The 21,009-nt window shown below is 48.9% G+C and overlaps 1 protein-coding gene across 2 annotated transcripts in view; it reads right to left on the reverse strand.

Annotated features, from left to right (window-relative positions):
• STAC2 (SH3 and cysteine rich domain 2) overlaps positions 1-19,657 on the reverse strand; it is a 40,932-nt gene extending 21,275 nt beyond the window's left edge. For both annotated transcript variants that reach the window (XM_081837045.1, XM_081837044.1), the window contains exon 1: positions 19,086-19,657. In XM_081837045.1, coding sequence (XP_081693171.1) covers positions 19,086-19,181 — 96 coding nt within the window. In that variant the 5' untranslated portion in view covers positions 19,182-19,657. The remainder of the gene's footprint in view (positions 1-19,085) is intronic.
• Positions 19,658-21,009: the final 1,352 nt, after the last annotated feature.

Here is a 21,009-nt window from a genome sequence, read left to right on the forward strand (position 1 = left end):
CCACAAGACAGAAAAACCAGTAGGAGAACACTTCAATCTCCCAGGACATTCTATACAAGATCTCAAAGTAGCTGTTCTATTACAAAGGAATTTCAGAAATAGACTGGAAAGAGAAGCTGCTGAATTGCAACTTATCACCAAACTTAAAACTATGGAGAGACCTGGTTTGAACAAAGACATTGGATTCTTATCTCATTATACATGACAAAGCCATTTTTCACCTTCTCACCCCTTGCTTTTTCCTGTTAGACCTATTGCAGTCGTTAAGAGTCGTCAACAGGCTCATCACAGCTATCTGCCAATCACCCATTCCCACCACCCTTCTGAGTAATAGCCCTCCCCACCTTCCCACTATATAGAAAGGTCCGGTGACTTCTGTTTCAGTGTATCTGAAGAAGTGTGCATGCACACGAAAGCTCATACCTAGAACTAACTCAGTTGGTCTTTAAGGTGCTACTGGAAGGAATTTTTTTATTTTGTTTTGGTTATATTGCCACCTCATGTTGAGCAAAGGGCATGCCCAATCCGGAAGCCCAGCGCTCGTTTTTCAGTGCGTAGGTATTAATAGTGCTGAACCCAGAATCAAAGCTATTAGCTTCAACCCACACTTCCGTGGTTTGGGAAAGGGCCATCGCTCAGGGTAGAGCATCTTGTTTTGCATGCAGAAGGGTCCCAGGTTCACTCCCTGGCGTCTCTAGAAAAGACTAGAGCTGCCGACCAGTGCAGACAACACTAAGGTTGATGTGCTAGTGGTCTGACTCAGTATATTCCTATGTAACTGCTTAGCACCATTAAGCAGTTTACAGTCTTCATTGATATTATGTAAGCTGTCCCTCTGTGGCAGGGTCACTACTGTTATGCTCATTTTAAACCATTTATTTTGTCCTTTTATCCAGTGTTTTCATCTTGTGAACCACTCTGAGATCTTTGGTAGAAGGGCAGTATATGAATGTAATTAATAAATAATAATAATAATAATAATAATAATAATAATAATAATTTTACAGACTGGGGAAGGAGCCCAAGATGGAAGAGTGTGCCCCTGGCTGTGCAAGAAACCCATGGCAGAGGCAGGATTTGAACTCAGACCCAAGTCCAGATTCCTCCCCAGTGATCCATGCAGCTGCTGGTGCTGCTGATTTATTGCCAATCTAATGGCATATGCCTTGCATCTAAAAGGAGGGGAGGGAGGGAGGAATAAAACAGAGTGGCAATAGTTGTGCCAGGAAGGAAAAGTTAGCTGATTAGCTGCCGACAACGCAGGAAAAGAAGCATTAAGGAAGGCTGGCAATTAGATGGCAGCTTAGCAGGAGTATTTTTAGGGTCGGGAACCAGCTGAGTGAACAGAGCTGCGAAAGGGAAAGCAAGTTCCGAGAGGGAGGGAGGCTGCCCCAGCTGCAAGGTGCTTCATTACGCCCTAGAAGCCAAGACGCCTGGTGGGGCAGAAGAGGTGGCGCTCCCCAGCACCTGCTGCCCTCCTCTGCGGCTCAGGGCCATGCAGAGGTCTGGCAGATGGGAGACAGCTGCACGCAGCCCAGAAAGCGGTTCGCAGCGCAAGGCTGGAGTGCAAAGGCAGGTTGGAATCTCGCAGGGAACTTTGGCTGAATGTTGTTGCCGCTGCTGCTGCTTCCGCCGCCACCACTACCAGCAGCTAAACTAAACACTTTCCTGCCATGGGCACAAAACCTAGGGACTTTTGCTCCGTTTTGGAATGGTGGGAAAGGAGTTGCGTCGATGGGGGAGGGAGCAGAATTACCTCCACACTTCATGTTATCCTAAGGGGCCCGAGGGTGAGAAGAAAGCCCCCCCCCCAGCAGGTTTGCCTGCAGCCTTCTGGAATGATGTAGCCCCAGGCAAGTGCCTACACTGCTTAATGGGTTAGGCTGGCCCTGGAGACAGACCCAGCATGGGGGGGGGAGGGGGGGAGAAAGAGCGCAGAGCGCTGCTGCATTTATATACCAGATAACTGCTTAGCTGCTCCAGGCTCCTTTTCCAGCTTCTGTTCCAGAGGGGGAAAAATCCATTTGCCACATAAACTGGTCACCATCCAAGCGCACATAACATCTTCTCCAGTTTCACTCCTTTAAAAACAAGAGAAGCCCCCAAAACTGTTTATATAGCAATGGAAATGTGCAAAGCACTTAAAAAATCTGCGTGAGAAGGAACCCTGTGAAAACAGGGTGTCACTATTATCAGGGCTGCGTGTGCGTGCGTTGCACTAGAGAAATATGAAACATTGGCTTGGATTCGGTTACCTGTTCTATATTTGTTTGATTCTTTTAAATGTATCATTCTGCAGTGCTCACTCTGCTTTTGCTAGTGACGGCGAGACCTGCCCATGATGTACCCACTTCTCTGGCTTTGGAGATTTCAACTGGTATTGCCAAGACACTTCAAAGTGCATTTTCACAATCGTAAGGGCTATTTAATAATAAGGTTGGATTTTGCACCCGGTACCGAATTCTGCACCTGTTTTGATCTCCCACGGAATTGAAACATATACACGGGATTGATTTTTATTCCTGTTTTATGAATGGGCCGTTGAGGCTGCAAAATCGTTATGGCTTGCCAGTAGCTACATGCTATGGGAGGTCTGAAGAGTCACAGCAAGCCTGCAGGGTCTCTTAACTTCCGATTTTTACCAGAATCCTGCAAAACACACAGACATTCAAACAAGCAGGGCAGGGAGACGGTGCCTTGCTTCAGTATGCAACTGAACAATAACAATCACTTATTACAGTCAGGGGCACGGGGGCAGCATGAACCAAGTGGCAGCTAAACCACAACTGATTCTTTGAAACAATCCGAAGCCTTTTGCAGATGTAGGACCTGAACGCAGGAGGGTTTGGTGTGACTTGGCACCCGGCTTGGAGCACAGCATATTCTGTCATGGCCCATATCAAGATGCTGCTGTTGAAAAATGGTAACGATGACGGTGCCCTTAAGCATGTGCAGAGTGTAACTTTCGAACCACTGAGTATCAATCCTGAATAACTGCTACTGAATAAATATGGAGGCAGACAATGGGGGGGGGGGTTGTGGTGGTTGTGGTGGTGGTTGTTGTGGTTGTTTAAGAGAGCCAGAAGAGTTTGAGAAATCACATCCCAGGAAATCACAGCCCCAAGCCTGAACTAGCAGCAAAAGCGGGATGGGCGTGCAACAAATCCCTTTTAAACCATAGTTGCTTAAAAAACGAAGTTTGATTGGGAAGATCAAGCCCCCAAAAGGGATTGCACACAACCAACACAGGTTTAAAGCCTGCATGCAACTCTGGTTCTGGGATGTCTTTGAGAAGGAGGCACTCGGCACCTCCTCAGAGGCACTCTATTTTTATTGCTGCTTGGCTTGGCTTTCAAAGCAGGCAGTGGGACTGAGCCCTGAAGCCCAGTATGCGAAAACAGGAGAGCAATGAAAGTACAGAGAAGCATAAAGCACTGGGGAAGGAGTGGCGGGAGGTCAAGGTGAGAGAGAAGGGGAGAGAGTGCCTGCTCACCATACTGGGGCAGCCTTTCTGCTGCATCAGCAGGGGACCCAGCTGGCTCTGCAGTCTGAGCTTAAAAGCTTTCAGCTCCACTTATGGCTGATGAGCCGGGCCCATTGGAGCGAGAGCGAGAGCGCTAGAGAAAAAGAGACACCGCCGCCATGCTCCCAAGCCAGGCACTGCTAATGGAAGCCGCAACACCTCACATGGTCCCAGGGAGCAGCAGCTCCTGCCGGCTGAGCGACAAGGGCGTCTGCAAAAGGCGGCTGGGAGCTGGTTGCTGGGCCTGAAATGCACCTTGGTGCTTGCCCCATGAGCACGTGGGCTGAAAGAAGCCCAGCCTGCCGATGGGCCAGACTCTGAGACACGGCTATTTGTACTTTTTAACCTTCACCATGTGCTGTACAGAACAAGGGGCATAGCGGGGGTAGCTGGGGTGATGGCACTGGGTGCATATTTCCTGGGGGGGGGGTAGAGACACTGCACTTTTGGCTCCTCATGCTGCCTTACGAGCCAAATGTGACCCTGACCCTGCTTGACTTAGGTGAGGGGAGGGTCACTCTGGCAAGGTCTGGACTGGCACAGCGGACTCCATTCACCCTCTGCGCCCCACTTCGGCCACCAGCAGAGCACGCTACACCACTGGCACAAAGCACAGAGAAATGGAATTGTTCCTTGCTGAAGGACTTACAAATCTATATTAGGCAGAAAAGGAGGAGGTTAAGAGAGAGGACAGGGTTGGTGTCAGGCAACTGGTGGCCCATGGTCTAATTTAAGGTTACCAGACGTCCCCATTTCCCAGGGACAGTCCCCGGATTTACACATCAGTCCCCATACAAAATCCAATGAAGTTGAAAAGTGTCCCCAGATTCATTGAAAAAAATCTAGGAACCTTAGGAATTGCATGTAGCCTTCCAGAAGCTATGGGATCTCTCTTGCTCTCCAGATCACCACTTAAGAGTTGCTGCAATGTGTGAACTCCACCCACTTTCTAGGTCACCCACTTTGGGGGCTGCTCCGCCCATGGGCATAGTCAGGGTTTTTGTTGGGGGGGGGCAGAACCTCAGTTTGCTATGTATTTTTATTGATGGGGGGGGCAGCTTCCCTTCCCTGCCCTACCTTGGCTATGCCCATGGCTCTGCCCACCTTAGCTGATCTCCCCTAAGGTGAGAGAAGAAAAATTCTCCACTCCCGATGTAGGGAGCCTCAGGCCACAGCAAATATGCAGGCAAGGTGAGCTCTGCCACACCTCCCTGTCCAACTGTACCTTTAAGAATGCTGCTCCTTTGCGCATGCAGTTAACTTATGGAACTCCCTGCTGCAAGAAATATAGGCAGCCAGGTCTATCCATGGCTATTCGCCACAATGGAAAGGGGGGGGGGGCAACAGGACATTCCTGGATGAAATCAGAAGCTGGGAAGGCTTCTATAAATCCATGAATATGACAGGTCTGTTCTTTGTGGGAAGCCATGTTCATTGAAAGCACCGTACTGCATGGATGTGCAACCACAGGGTGGGGAAAAGCAAAGAGGCTTCAGCATAAAGGACTGGAAACTTGAATAAGCTGTGAAAAGGTTACCTCTTGAATCTCTTTCCAAGGCTGCGCCCTGGAATGCACAGATAGCGACGGAGGGGGCAGCAGCGCCAGACATGTCCACAGCCTCTCTTTCTCCCCACTGGGAAGACCTATACCACAGATTTAATGCACATGTCTTCCCCCAAAGGACCCTGGGAACTAATCTGTGAAGGATGCTGGGAAGACTAACTCTGTGACAGGGAAACTGCGGTTTGCAGAATTCTCTCTCTGTGTGTGGGGTGGGGTGGGGAGTAACATACTTTAAATGTGCTTTTGGGGTGTGTTTTAAATGTATGTTGCGGATCTGTCCATCTGAAACAGAGTGCCAGCCCCCACACATATAAGACTAAGGCTAATGTTTCTGCCATCGGTGCCTTTCATTTATAAAACAAAGCACCAGCTGGAGACATGCTCCGACTTTGTGGAAAATCTGTGGAAAAGCTGAAAAGCTGAAAAGAGGCCCAGCTTCAAAGCCTGGATTCAATCCCATGTGTTCTGTTCCAAAGAAAAGAGCTCTGCAAAGGATACACCGATCAGCTCCCACTCTTCAGAAACATCACACGCCCTCTCCCCGCGCAGAGAAGGCAGATCAAGGTCGCCTCTGTACAACCCATTTTTTCCAGCATACATCCCAATTTGCTTGCAGGGAAGTTCTCCAACGTCTGCTCTTTATTGAGCACTCGTTTTGATTCCCACCTGCTCCAACCAGGAGGCTATACAATGCATTCAGCAAATGATATTCCCACAAATTGTGTGTGTGTTTCCCCATCACTTTCCTTACCCCACAAGGCCTAACTGTGCAACCTGAAGTTGCCAGGATGCAAATTTACATCGCACCTCCAAAAAACGGCAGCAGTCTCTGTGATTGTGGAGCTATAGTGACACTCCTTTGCTGTCAAGGACTTGAAAATTTGAGAACTTGCTCTGAGTCAATTGACCTGGGCAGTTCCTTAGGCTCTTAGTTTCAGTTCTTGCAGAGGGTGTTAAGATGTTTTTCTGAATAAAACTCTTTCTTAAAAAAACTATTCCCCATTCTTGGTGCCTGTTATTGGACACAAACATTACAGTCTGGAAGCGGCTGCTAAGTCCGTCAGCTGTTTAGACAGGAGGAACTGTAGCCTCTTGGGCAGAAGCAAGAGAAAGGTTTGGCTGTGTACACACCATACATTCCCCACCCCAATAACCCTGGAAACTGTAGTCTGCCTCTCACAGAGCTCCAATTCCCAGAATCCTTGACAAACTACACTTCACGTGATTCTCTGGGGTGTCCTTGCGTGCTTTAAAAGCACACAGCCTTGAAGGTTTTCCTCCAGATGTATGGATGCCAGAGAAAAGCTACAAGTAAGTGAAAAAGCACAAGGTGGAATTTGAGTAACGGAACAAGACTGGAAGCACCATGAGGACTAGAAACTTGTTTTTTATTTTTGTTTCCCCAAAAGAAAGCACTTTATCCTAGGAACTGGCAGAAGAGGCTGCATGCTACACAGAACTGCAGCCTATTGGTGGAGAGTAATATGGGCGAACTGGCCTCTCCCACACCATCCCTAGGACTGGCACAAATTTACTCCTGCCTTTCACCCAGCGCCCGTATTATGCATGTCTAAGCCCAGGACAAGAAAACAGCTTCCCTGCTCCTGCTTCAGCTTCCTAAACAGGAGGCACTGCCATTTCTCCCTTATTCACCCTCTGCAACCATCCTAGGATCCTGCCAAGACACAGCTAAAAAACCTAATATTTCTTGACGTATGGCTCCAGCCCCTACGAGCTATTTTTAACCCAGCTGCTGTGAAAACAGCTTGGCATATAAAAGTCTCATGGGAGATTCAGCTCCCACCCTTTCAAAACATATAAAAAAAGCCTCCTCCCCCATATTTATGAAACCATATACAATGTTTAACTTCCTGCTGTGCTCACCTCCCCACCATCACCCAGTTATGTCTCCCACACAGAGCTCAAACATAGACTCACATCTTTGGGGGTGTTTTCAACTACTCTCCCCCCCCCCCTTCTCCTCTGACATCCACAGTTGCCAAAGCCTGCTGCTTCCCGGTGCCTGCCACTGCCTACCAGTGCGCAATGTTTAGGATGCGCAAATAATCACACAGGATTCCATGCCCATTCAGGGTGGATCTTTTCCCTGCTCCTCTGCCAGCCTTCTGCCTCAATGTTCTGCCTCTTTCCCCTGCCAATTCAACAAGGACATGGCTAAAACATTCCCCCCCCCACCATTTCTTCACACATCTCATCCTTACAGATGGCTTGTTGTCCGCACCGGGGTATCACGTGGAACCAAAGTTGGTCCTGTTTTGATTAATTTAGCATCATCCGCTGCAAAGAACTGCAATCTCACACATTTCTCCCTCTGAATTTGAATGTCCCTGATCTGGGGATAATCCGGTGAGTTGTGTGTGTCTGTGTGTGCGCGTGCGGGAGGGGGGACGGCGATGACTCCAAACCGCTGCACACTTTGGGAAGTAGACACTTTGCATCAGTACTTCCACCCCCTCCCCTTATGGGTGGCTCAATCCTTTGATTTATGCTAGCCATATTTCAATATCTCAAGGGCTGTTACGTTGAGGATGGAGCAACCTTGCTTTCTCTCGCTCTGGAGGCTAGGACACGATCCAATGGCTTCGAGTTACAAGAAAGATTCCAGCTAAATATCAGGAGAATTTTCTGACACTAAGAGTCTCCCTCAAGGGGTGGAGGGCAGGCCCCTGAGTGCATCTTGCCTGAGAGTCCCCCCAGTTTCCCCCGCTATCTGTATTCTTTCCTAACTGTAGACCCTCTCTAGCCAAGGACGGAATTCTTTCCATCCACTGTATGCAAAACTGTAGCTCCAAACGCAAGCTCCTCCCCACTGTCTGAAAAGGCCCTTTGGACAGAGATGGCAAGACTGACGTATATGACTATGCAAAATTCCAAACCTCTGAATTCCCAAACCAGTTCCTAAAAGAAAATATGGCCAAAGGACCCTGGGGAAGAGGAAGACACACCTTGCTCACTCGCATCAAACTTTTAAGGACCACCAGGTGGGACCGCACAAATGGTTTGCAGGAAAGCAGCCTCGGTGGACTGCAATTTTTAGCAAGGCGGTGGTGGTGGAAGCCGAATGGTGAGCTCTTTCTGTTCAAAAACTGCCAGCCCCAAACGGCAGGGGCAAAGCCGTCGTAGGTGGGGGTGGGGGAGGATCTTGAGGAGGAAAACAGCCAACAAAGAGTTTCCTTACGCACTCTGCTCAAAATTGCTGCCTAGTGAGCTTGCTTTTCATTAAAACAAACCACCACCTAGGGTTTTGTTATGTTTATTTGCATGCAACATCTAATTCGCCCCTCACTTTCCCCACCCTGGGTTCATATTCAGTCCTATTTGCCTTCTCCCTTTTTGTTGCTTGCTTAAGATTGCTGAGAATAGCTTTCCTTTACTAAAATGGCAAGTTTCTCAACCTCATGATGGGAGGTACATGACTGGAAACATTTTCGGAAGGTGTTGCATAAAGGTTCAAGTGTTTTGGGACAGTGGCTATCTATTCTTCCCTCCTTGGTCTCTATCTTGTGTGCCATGCCTGTTACTGACCCATAGCCTCCCCTGCTATCATCTTCTATGGGCCCCCAAACTCCAAACTGCAAGCCTTTCTAGATTACTGCATTTGCAGCATAACAAGTCCGGCAGGAGAGTGTCCAGATGTCTCTTCAAGGCACAGCTCTCTTCATGGGTGTGGTGCTGATGCTGGGGAACCTCACTTCCCTCCGAGTCGCATTTCAACATATTCCTGCCAGGGAAACGCACTTATTTCCCGGCAACTATTTTGTCAGATGCAACAATGCACAAACATGGTAGGTGACTCAATGTGCAGGGCCCCTCATGCCCAGCCCATTTGGTGAGGCTAAGCCAGGGCTCAGCAAACTTTTTCAGCAAGGGGCCGGTCCACTGTCCCCCAGACCTTGTGGGGGGCCAGACTATATTTGGGGGGGGGATGAATGAATTCCTATGCCCCACAAATAACCCAGAGATGCATTTTCAATAAAAGCACACATTCTACTCATGTAAAAACACGCTGATTCCCTGACCGTCCACGGGCCAGATTTAGAAGACGATTGGGCCAGATCCGGCCCCCAGGCCTTAGTTTGCCTACCCATGGGCTAAGCTTTTAAAAATTATAATTCCTATACAGTGGTACCTCAGGTTACAGATGCTACAGGTTACAAACTCCACTAACCCAGAAATACAGTGGTACCTCGGGTTAAGTACTTAATTCGTTCCGGAGGTCCGTTCTTACCCTGAAACCTTTTTTAACCCGAAGCACCACTTTAGCTAATGGGGCCTCCTGCTGCCGCCGTGCCGCCATTGCACAATTTCTGTTCTCATCCTGAAGCAAAGTTTTTAACCCGAGGTACTATTTCTGGGTTAGCGGAGTCTAACCTGAAGCGTATGTAACCTGTAGCACCACTGTAGTACCTCGGGTTAAGAACTTTGCTTCAGGATGAGAACAGAAATCGCATGGTGGCGGCGTAGCGGCGGCAGGAGGCCCCACTAGCTAAAGTGGTACCTCAGGTTAAGAACAGTTTCAGGTTAAGCATGGACCTCCACAACAAATTAAGTTCTTAACCCGAGGTACCACTGTAGTTTCTACACCAGAAACCTGCAGCTAACGGGCCCAGCTTTCTAATGGATTCTGTTTGACAACCAACTCACTCTACAAAAGCAAGCTTAGCATCTAAACAAACAATTAAACAAGCAACCATGGAGGGAGCAGGTGCAATTTTAGATGCTCCTGTGTTCATGGCACTGGCCAAATGGTTACTGTTTCTCACTTCACGTCCAGATCCTCCCTGTAGCTGCAAATGCCCAGGTTAAATTCCTTCCCATTCTCTTGAAGGGCACTGACTCCTACAAGGGGGAGTCCTTTTGCTTGCAAATGGTAGCAAACAAATTGCATAGAAAGTGTCTACTTTTGCACTGTGCCGGCCACAACAAAAAACGTGGCTGGATTTTGTTGACTCCTGAAGTAATTGACCGTGATCCAGAACCAGCTGGTGATTTCTGATTTCACGTGTCTAAAAGGCCTGCTGTGATCAATTGGGTGGTTCACTTTGTGGAAGAAATTGCTTACAGCTGCTGAGACTTGGACATTACTGTCAGTGTCAGTCCCAGCAGCAACTAGGACTGGGGCTGCTGCTGTCTGACAGGTGGCATTCAACGTCAGGCGCAGTTTGGGGACTGAATCAGGCTTGGTCGCCAGGATGGAGGACCCGTATCAAGAGTGGGATGGGGGAAGGTGGCTCTGATCCTGCTTTGCAATCTCTTCATGGCTTTTGTTATCATAGACCATAATGTCCTCTTGGACCAGCTTGTAGAATAGGCTTGGTTCCACTCCTCCCTAAAGAGTCATGTCTAGAGAGCAGCATTGAGATACAGTGGTACCTAGGGTTACAGCTGCTTCAGGTTACAGACGCTTCAGGTTACAGACTCTGCTTACCCAGAAATAGTACCCTGAGTACCAAGGCGTTTGGGTTCCAAGGCACGACTGTAAATGCATTTTTGTAGACATTGGTGGGTTGGGGAACTTCATTGCAACCTTAGAAGTAGTGTGCATTTTAAAGGGGAGCTGTGGTTTGGTTTTGCATATTGACCAAGAAGTGTGGATTAGGGTAGTTTCTCATTAATATGCCAACAAAGTTGAATCCCCAGGCGTTTGGGATCCAAGGTACGACTGCATTAACTGGTAACACTTACTATAATGATGTACTCTAACCTTTTCTCTTTGACTTTTTTTTAAAACAGCCACATTTTATGTGCTGTATTTAAATTTAAAAAAATAAAAATAAAAAGGATTGCAGTATAGAAGCACAGCTGAATCTGGCCATGTTCCTAGATGGCCATGCAGTAGCCAGGAGCGCTTTTCCCCATTTCTGTCTTATATCCAAGTTGCACTGTATTTCTTTTCTTTGAGAACCTGACCCGGTCATTTATATCCTGGCCACCTCCAGGCTAGATTACTGCATTATGTTGTTTGTAGGGCTGCCTTTGAAGACAGCATAGAAACTTCCATTGGTTCGATGTGCAGCTCCCAGGGTTCTGAACGGAACTAGTCAACCAGATTCAGATCATATGACACTGATCTTATACGCCAGCCAGGCTGGCTGCCAGTTTGCTCCCAGATTCAAGGTGCTGGTTTTGACCTTTAAAGCCCTCCATGCAGGCTTCGACAAAACCACTGCCAGGGTAATTATGGTGAGAGGCCCTCCCTGCTCTGAAAAGACAGGGAGGAAGCTGAGCCAGTAGCTCTGCAAGGGAAGGCATGCTCAGTTCCTCTTATCTGTGCTGAATCGATGGGAGCTAGCGGGAAAAGGGAGAGGGAATAGAAGGTGGAGCCAGATTCTCCTTTTTGGGTCTGAAACGCTCGCAGCAACTAAGGAAAGTCAGAGCAGAAAGCGCTCTTTCTAACTGCGAGAGATGAAACACATCAATACAGTAAAGCCCAAAGAAATACAAATACGAGGAAAATAAGCAGAAGCTGGGTGCGCCTCTCCTTTTATTTGGTGGAAACTGCGCTTTCCCCTTGGCCCACCATTTTTAATTTCCAACCACCCTTCCTGTAATGTCCAACGCATGGAAGAAATGCAATGCAATGCTGACGAGGGGGGAGTGAAAGCGGGCACAACCTAGACGAGCAAAGGTGGGGAATTCACAGCACCCATGCCTGCCCTACTACCTTCTCCTTGGTTCACTAACCTACTGAGTGATCAGCACATGACCTTCGACCTCTCCAGCATTCAAACAGAGGTTGGAACACAGCTTTCCCAGACTCCACTCCAAGCCAAATGCTCTATTTACACTTGCTCTTAAGTGATCTAAATAACAAGAGCCTTCATTTTTTCATTTTCTGTTTCTCCCTATCCCATGTTTTTTGTTAAATTTGCAAACACACACACGGATCTAAATTTCCCAATGCTGGTTTTAATACTTTTTCAGACCCTGCTATCAGATCTAAAATCAGGGATGGGGAACTTGTAGTCTAACAACATTTGGAGGGCCACAACTTCCATCAGCCTTCAGGACCATCAGTCACATTGGCTAGGGCTGAAGAGAGCTGGAGTCTGGCAACATCTAAAGGTTCTCCATCCTTGGCTTAAATTAAGCCAGTGCTCACTAGAGCTTATCAACAGAATCTGTCTTGAATGCAGATGGTCTCAAGTGCAACGCTTGGCATCTTCAGGTTGAAGAAAGGAGAGCTAAAAATACACACCACCAATGTGTTCGACTCTGCAAATGGGAGTTTCATATGTTCATGATAGGGGAGAGTACCTCTGAGCATGAACAGAGTTTATATCTGCCGTCACTAAGCAGCCAAACCAGTCTGGGAATTATTCTGGCTGCAAGCTTTTAGAGTCTAGGAAGTGATTCTGCTACAATCCCTAGCTCCAGCACCTCTCCTTTCAGAGAAATCGAAGGCCAATTCCTTGTGAAGTTTAAAGCCTTTTATTTATAAATTTACTTCCAACCTTGAAGAGGGACAGGGGAAACACAGATCAGCCGAAACATCTCTCACTGTGTCTGTTCTGTTCAATTCTTTGCATTGCTTAAGGGGCTGTGGTGAAGGCCGCAGAAAGATATTCCTTACGCATCGTAAAGGTGCCGGACGATCTGTGATATACACATCCTTGATGTGGGTCCCTTTTCTTTCCAAAGACACTTTGACATCAAATCAGATGAAGGAGGAGCAGAAGGGTTTGCTTGTTCCTCTGTCACTTAAAACACACACATACACACAAAATGCCACACCTTAAAATAAGGCAGCCTAGAAATTGCCTTTGAAAATACAACACAAAACCAACCATGTTTGCTCAAAAACACACTATAAGATCAGGCAAGCCGAGAGCTCGAGAGATGGGACAAGCCAGAGAAATCTCTTCTAGTTCTCCACATGTGCTCAGAAGCTTTGAGGTGGTTAATCATGGCTTTCTTTCCACTCCCATTTGCCTTCTGGCCCATCATTTTTTTCCCCTCTTTCCTATTTTCTCCCCACCACAGCTCCCTTAGAAGGCACTGCAACCTGAATCCACAGCAGGCTGCCTGCTCAAGGCTGGGCTTGGTGAGCAAAAGGTCTTAAAAAGGAAGAGGGAAAAAATGATTGAGACAAGGAGGGGAAGCTGGAAGGGCATCTGTAGTTTGTTATTGTTCCTGATTATTATTATTAAGCTAGCGCAGCAAATTGAAAAGGCACTGGCAAGGCTGCTTTCAAGGATCCCAAATTAACAGGAATAGTCCCATATATAAATATATGTTCCTAGGAAGAGAAGAGACATGGTCCATAAATTTCATCCCTGTTTTGTTTTGCCTTTGGTGGAGACACAGGGGATGCTTCCAGTTTCAGCCCCCTTTCCTTGGCATCTGCAGGCAAACTAAGGCCTGCTGCCAGATCCAGCCCAATCGCCTTTTAAATCCAGCCCACGGACGGTCCAGGAATCAGCGTGTTTTACATGAGTAGAATGGGTCCTTTTATTTAAAATGCATCTCTGGGTTATTTGTGGGGCATAGGAATTCATTCATTCTCCCCCCCCCAAAAAAATAGTCCGGCCACCCACAAGGTCTGAGGGACAGTGGACCGGCCCCCTGCTGAAAAAGTTTGCTGACCCCTGGGCTAGACATTAGATCTCTGAAAGGGAGCAGAGCAGATGCATGTTCAGTATTTACACACACATGTAAACATACTCACACAGGTGTAAGGAGCCAGCCAGCTGCTTCCATTTCACCTCCCTCCTTTCACTCCCAAGACCAGATAAGAAATGAGCACAGGGATCATGGGAGTTGTAGGCCAAAAACATCTGGAGGGCTGAGTTTGAGGAAGTCTGGTCAATAGGGTAATGTTTATGGTCACCTCCTGCTCCAGGAGCCAGCACAGAAGAGAGTGTTGTTGTCTACACGGACAGGCAAAGAAGAGCCTTCTGGAATGCACAGTCTTTGATGGGAGGAAGATCTGAGGCAGCGACTGGTCGCGTAAGAACCAGGGTGTCAGATGTGCACGAGGAGGGTGCCCCCGTCTTCATGGTGGAGGGTGGGAGCAGCTCTTCCATGAGTTCTGAGTAAAAGAGCTGTGGGAATCCAGATTGAGGGCTCCATACAGGGACCAGAATATGATCAGGCCCACAGTGAGGTGCGGACTGAACCATAGAAACTGAATTGTGAAACCCTCTTGCACAGTCCCCAACTGGCATGTTGTGTTTGTGGACAGGCCTATGCTCCGCAAAGGAGCCTGTGCAGAAGACCATCTTGGTGGTACTCTACCCTCCTGTCTCCCATGTTAATTAACAGGGACAGGAAGGGTTATTTGCGTTCTTCCACCACAGGTGCCAAAAAGATCAGGAGTCAAGCTTGGCCTGAGGAGAGGAGGAGAATTATTCTCTTACCATCACCACTGAGCCAACTGCAGCATCCCCCCCCAACCACATGTGGGGCTGGGTGTGCTTGTGCATGCCTATGTGAATCCACAGTGTGAGGGGAAGGGGTCAGGATTACAAGCTGGGACACATTTTGCCTCAGGCATGAAACAGCCTCCTCAACACACATTCATGGTAATTGAATGATGCACTAGGGCTGAAGTAGAGCTCTGTTCTCTTTTAGACCCCAATACTGGTAAAGAACTCAAGAGGAGCCCTGGTGGGTCAGGCCAAAGACCCATCGAATCCAGCATTCTGTTCTCACAGGGGCCAACCAAATGCCCAAGGGAAGACCACAAGCAGGACCTCAGCACATGAGCAACCTCCCTGCTTGCAAGACCCAGAAGCTGGTATTTAGAGGTGTGGCAGAAACGATTTGCAGAATCCTATTTCAGGTGTACAGAGCATGGGTTTTTGTTTCCCCTCTGCAACACTCCAAACATACTTATCACTGCCTTTTAAACTTGAGCATTAAAAAAAGGCTTTAAAAGAAACGTGTGAATTGGCTCCAGGTAAAAGCCTCATGATCCCCCCCCCAGCCTGTACTTTCTGTCCCTGATTAGTATCAAAACTGCTCTCCATCTCTTTGACTGGGTAGAAAAAGACCTTTGGAAAAGCTCCCGGTGGCACCTGATTGGCCACTTCAGGCTAGCTCACGCCCCCACCAAAGCACGACTCTTCTGCTGCACAACATTTATTTCTACATTCATTGCATTCATTTCCCACCTTTGCTCCACGGAAAAGAGGAGGGCCAGCCAGTCTGACCACACCTAGCCCCCTAAGTTCCCCTGGAGGCACACGGGGCCAGCCCTTCTGCTGGGCAGAGTGAGACGGCTGCCTCAGAGGTGCAGATGCTGGAAGGCAGGGAGCAGAAGAGAGGTGCTGGAGGACAGAGCTACTGTGTGTCTGTGCGTGCTATGGGGCTTGCACACGGTGCCCCCCTAAGCTAGTGTGGTCCTGTCCTGTCATTATAGTGACCTGTCCTGTCACTATTACTGAGGTAAGATTCCACTGTCTTCCGTACGTGTCGTGTCTCACTTGAACCCAAGTCTCTCTCCCTCCCCATTCTCTGGACGATTTATACAGTCCTTGGACTCAAGTGGTAAAGCTCTCCCTGGACTGTTCCACTGCTGGTTGCCGCTGGATGGGTTGGATCTTTGAGTAGCCCACCACCCAAGACACCCACCCATCTACCCAAATATCTTTGTCCAGAGAAAACCAGCCTGTTGGGGAGACGGCTAGGACAACCCTTTCTCCCCCATATACATTGTGTGTGTGTGTGTGTGTGTGTGTGTGTGTGTGTGTGTTCGGGGAGTCCCCCCCCACACACATAGGGGAGCCATCAAAATACACAATACCCCACTTCATCACCAACCTGGAGTGGTACAGTCCAGAGAACAAGGCTCAGCACTTGGAGGAGGTATAAAGAGATCATGAGACGGTATGACAGCCAGTGTAGTGGTTAGAGAGCTAGACTAAGACCTGAGAGGCCACAGTTCGATCCCCACTCAGCCATGGAGACTTTGAACCAGTTGCTCACTCTCTCAGTCTAACCAACCTCCTACGGTTGTTGTGAGGACAAAATGGGAGGGTGGTGGTGGTGAAGTATGCATGCCACCTTTAACTCCTGGGGGGTGAGGCAGGATACAAAGGTAAATAAATATTTCCCCACCCCCCACCCCAAAAATGGCCCACCAGTGATCTACCTCGCAGATTCTGCACATGGAGCAGCAGCAGCGAGACGAGATCAAGGTTTACAAATTAATTACAAGTTGAATTAGAAATGATTAATAACAAAGAGGAACAACAGCCACTTGGTACACAGACTTGCGAGCCATCTGGGAGTACCTCACCCACGCAAGGAACCTGAGGAACACTGCGTTTCGACCTCCCCCATCTCTCCCCACACTTAACTTCCGAGAAAGTGAACTGCAGGGCAAAGCAGCACCATGTCCTGTTGTGCTTGCATAAGACAAATGCGCACACACACACACACACACACACACACACACACACAGTGCTGGGACTTGTCAGGGGTGGATAAAAAAACCCCCCTCTGCAGCACCACAGCTTCTCCTCCCTCGATTTCAAATCTACTTGGGATATTAGATGAATTAGCAGCCAACGTCACGGCACTGACATCAGCAGAGATGCTGTCATCAGAGCAGGCGGGAGATCTAGCCTGTGTATTCATACAACACAGATTTTCCCTCCTCCTCGGCCCATGAAGACGTTAATATCAAATTGGAGCGGGGGTGGAATGCACATGATGAGAGTTAAAATAAGAAGCCTCCCCCCCCCCCAATTTCTTATGCCTTAGCCTAGATTGTGTCATGCAACACATGAGGTTCTGGTCTGCATTTGCAAGTACAGTGGTACCTCGGGTTAAGAACTTAATTTGTTCTGGAGGTCCGTTCTTAACCTGAAACCGTACCACTTTAGCTAATGGGGCCTCCCGCTGTCCCCATGCAATTTCTGTTCTCATCCTGAGGTAAAGTTCTTAAGCTGAGGTACTATTTCTGGGTTAGCGGAGTCTGTAACCTGAAGTGTCTGTAACCCGAGGTACCACAGTATCCATAAGTGCCTGCCCCTACCATAACCATAGCCAAGATCCTGCTGTCTGGGGTGAAATAGGTCACCAGCTAAGAACTCTTGATTCTGTCCCCATTCTGATTCTTAGGGTGCATGTACAGCTTCAGCATTCTCCAGGGGTGTATGGAAGTCCCTAAATCTATGATCAGTAATTGCAAGAATGGAGAAAGCAGCAGAGCTCTGAACATGCACAGAGTGCTTTTTTGTGTTCAACCACAATGGAGAGGAAGGAGGGAGGTGGGCTCTAGGAAATGAGTGGCAAGATGCAGGTGAGCCAGTGCCAGACACTTGCCCTTTCGATGAGTGGCTCCATGAGTGCCTGTTATCTTTTCAGAGCCAAAGGCTTCCAGCTTTAGAAAAACATAAAAACCACAACACTTTCCGTGGAGGAAAGTCATTATAGGCAACTGAGCCTCCATAAACAGGAGCAGCCTTCCTTGGAATTCCAGATGCTGAGAGAGACGCACCAAGAGAAGGCCCTTTAGTGCCCTATCCTGGAGCTACTTAGAAGCATCCAGTGGGCTGGATTCTGGACCAGGATCCTGCGCAGAATTCTGGACTAGATGCACTTTGCTCTGGTTCAGCCAGGCAATTAAAATACTGTATATAAATCTACATTTAGCAAAGCAATTCTCCCCCCCCACTTCCTTCTCCACCCCTCTCCTCCAAAATTGGGTCCCAAGACACTCTCCCCCCTCTAGGCTTTCAGCTGCGAAAGAACACAACCATTATGACAGCAAAGCCTGCAATTAAAGCATGTGCTAATAAGTCACACTACTGCAGTGGAACACACACACACACAGACCCACCAGGCTAAATTGCTGGTTTCCAAATCCCACCCCTCTCCCGCCATCATTAAGATGTTATTATGATTCCCACGCTAGTAACCTTTTGGAACGCGCTCCCCCTCCAATACACACACTGAGACACGTGTGTGTTTGTGTGTGTGTGTGTGTGTGTGTATGAAACATCCCTCCCCCCCCCCTTGAAAACATACAAACCTAAGTTAGGTATTGGCCAATATCCTAGATTTGTACAGAGGTATAGATAGATATAAACTGCAATTTTTTTAGCCATTTACATTTTCAATGACTGAGGTCGATGGAGCAGAGCGGGGCATGAAGTCTATTTACAACACTGATTATATGGGGGGGGGGCAGAACCCAGCTAATATGACAGGTTCGGGTTGTATGGCATTTAGAAGTGCCATGTACTGTATCTATAGATATGAAATCGCACGGCTTCCTATCCTGTCGTTTGATCTAGGAATCGATCAGCATATAAGACACATCCAAGAGGTAACTTAAGATGTTTTTTCCTGAACAGAATCGTTCCTTACTGGGAAGCCAAGAACACACGTATCTACACACACATACACACACGCCGCTCGACATCCAGAGAGGGAAATCGGTCACAAGACTGGGAGGAATCCGGTGGTTTGACTCCCCACCTCCGGGTCCCCACTGATCCCACAGCACCGTAACCCTACAGTGCCCTATGCAAAGAGCGAGTGCACCGCATAGGAGGAATATGAGAGAGAGAGAGATGTCCGGGGGGGGGGGACCAACTCAGCCCCACACTGCGGTTGTGGAGCAAACGTAAAGGCGCGCTTTGGCGGGTGAGGAGGGGGCGGCCACGGACTCCTCGTTTACTGCAGGGAAAGGGAGGCACGAGCGGTTATGGGAGATGGAGAGAAGACGCAAAGAGACACACATACACACGCTCGAGTCTAGGGGAGAAATTGTTTGCAAACCAAAGCGATGGGCAGGTGGGTGGTGTGGAGATGCTCACATCTTCCAAGAGGGAAGAGAGAGAGAGACGCGCACAACACAGCAGACAACACAAAACCAAACAGCGTCCCCAACCCGCTCGATCCCGGGCGGGAGGCAGCTCTAACCGAGGAGCGTCATGTTTGCGCTTTTTAAAGAGAAGAGCAGAGAGGCGGCAAGAGAGAAAGTCTGCGCCACGGATCGCGCGGAGAGGAAGCCTTGGGTACCTTCGTCTCGTGGAGGCTGGGAGCGGTGCCCGGAGTCTGCTGCGGATCGCTGTTGTGCTGCTGCGGGTCATTTTCCTTCTCCGTGATCTCGGTCATGGTACAGAGGCGGCTGTTGGGCGACCGGACCTGGGTCCGGAGGAGGAGGAGGAGGAATGGACGAGGAGCAGATGCAACTTCGGGTTGTCTCCTCCTGCTCTCCACGAAGCGACCTTTTTATTTCCTGTGCCTGGCTGGGAAGTCTTAATTCTTGGTTCTCTGAATTGAATTTTGTTTTTAACCCCGGTTAGAATTATTTGGGGTTCTCTCCACCCACCCCGCTGCCTTGTATAAGGACCAAAGAAACGACCCAGTTATTAAAGAGGAAACAAAAAAAAAACACCTCCCGCTAAACTCTTCTGAATGGGGAGCGGAGGGTCTGTTTTGCCATTGGAGACCTCCCCTTTTATGCAGATTAAAACAAGCGAATTCGCATCTTCTTCTGCCACCCACCTCCCGGGCTCTGCAACAGAAACTGGGCGAAGGCTACCCAATGCTGGTCTCACTCCTGCTGCCGCTTCCTCCAAGTTTGATTTCAGGAGCGCCTTGGCTCCTCCCCCTTCCTTGTATTATTGTGATCTCCCAACGCCCGCCCACCCACCCCTCCTTTTTACGAGTGGTTCATTAACCTCGCCTTTTTCTTTTGATATGCTAATACAGCACGTAGGAGGGCGCTTTCCCATTGGCCCCTCCGGCGGGAGGGCAGGCGAGAGAGGCTGGGCGCCTCCACCAATGGGTGGGTCCTCGCTGAAAAGTTACGCGCGTATTTGCGAGAGAAGGGATGAAGCTGCCTTGGGTGTTTGCAGGTCAACACCAATCAGATTTCCTCAATTTCACGCACTGTGTTTCAGCGCTGGTGCCTGGAAGCTAAACAAAGGATGGGAGCGCCTTCTTTCTCAGCTGTCCAGACCTGGACTTTGCCAAGTGGAATATCAGAAGAGTCCTGCTGGATCACGCCACGAGTCCAAGTAATCCTGTTCCCCTTGGTAGCCAACGGAAACCTTTGTTTATCTCCAGCATTTGCCTGGTATACTACCTCTTATTGACCTTCCTTTGCTATCATACCTGCTGCACTCTGCTGCCAAAATTATTCACCTCTCCTGCCTCTGACTCTGATGCTTCACCCTTTCACGGGTTTCCTGACCACTCCGAGATCAAGCGTGAGCTCCTTGTCCCTCTCTCCAGGGGCCTCTCTCAGATGCATTCTTGTTTGTGACCTAGCTGCCTCCAACTCTCTGTTCGAAGGTCTCTTGCCCCCTCAAAAGGGCTCACCCTCTCTTCCCTTGCTGCCCTGTGCGCTTGGAAGTGCCTCCCAGGAAACCTGTTTGATGCCACCTCTTTTGCTTCCTTCAAATCCCTCCTCAAAAGCCACCTTTCCCAGGAAGCCTTTGGCACAACCTCCCCAATTTCCCTACGCAGGTGGTGCTGTGGGTTAAACCACAGAGCCTAGGACTTGCCGATCAGAAGGTCGGTGGTTCGAATCCCCGTGACTGGGTGAGCTCCCATTGCTTGGTCCCTGCTCCTGCCCACCTAGCAGTTCGAAAGCACGTCAAAGTGCAAGTAGATAAATAGGTACCGCTCTGGCGGGAAGGTAAACGGCTTTTCTGTGTGCTGCTCTGGTTCGCCAGAAGCGGCTTAGTCATGCTGGCCACATGACCCGGAAGCTGTATGCCGGCTCCCTCGGCCAATAAAGCGAGATGAGCGCCGCAACCCCACAGTCGGCCACGACTCGACCTAATGGTCAGGGGTCCCTTTACCTGTACTTACCCCAATTTCCCTACCATGTGCTGTAACTCAGCCTGCAAGGATACGTTTGGAAGACCTGTGTGTTGAGCATTCATTCCGATTTGTTTGCAGGGAAGCCTAGATGATGTGATCTCAAACAAGT

This window comes from Podarcis erhardii, assembly GCF_964252035.2.
Source record: "Podarcis erhardii genome assembly, chromosome: 13".
NCBI lineage: Eukaryota > Metazoa > Chordata > Lepidosauria > Squamata > Lacertidae > Podarcis > Podarcis erhardii.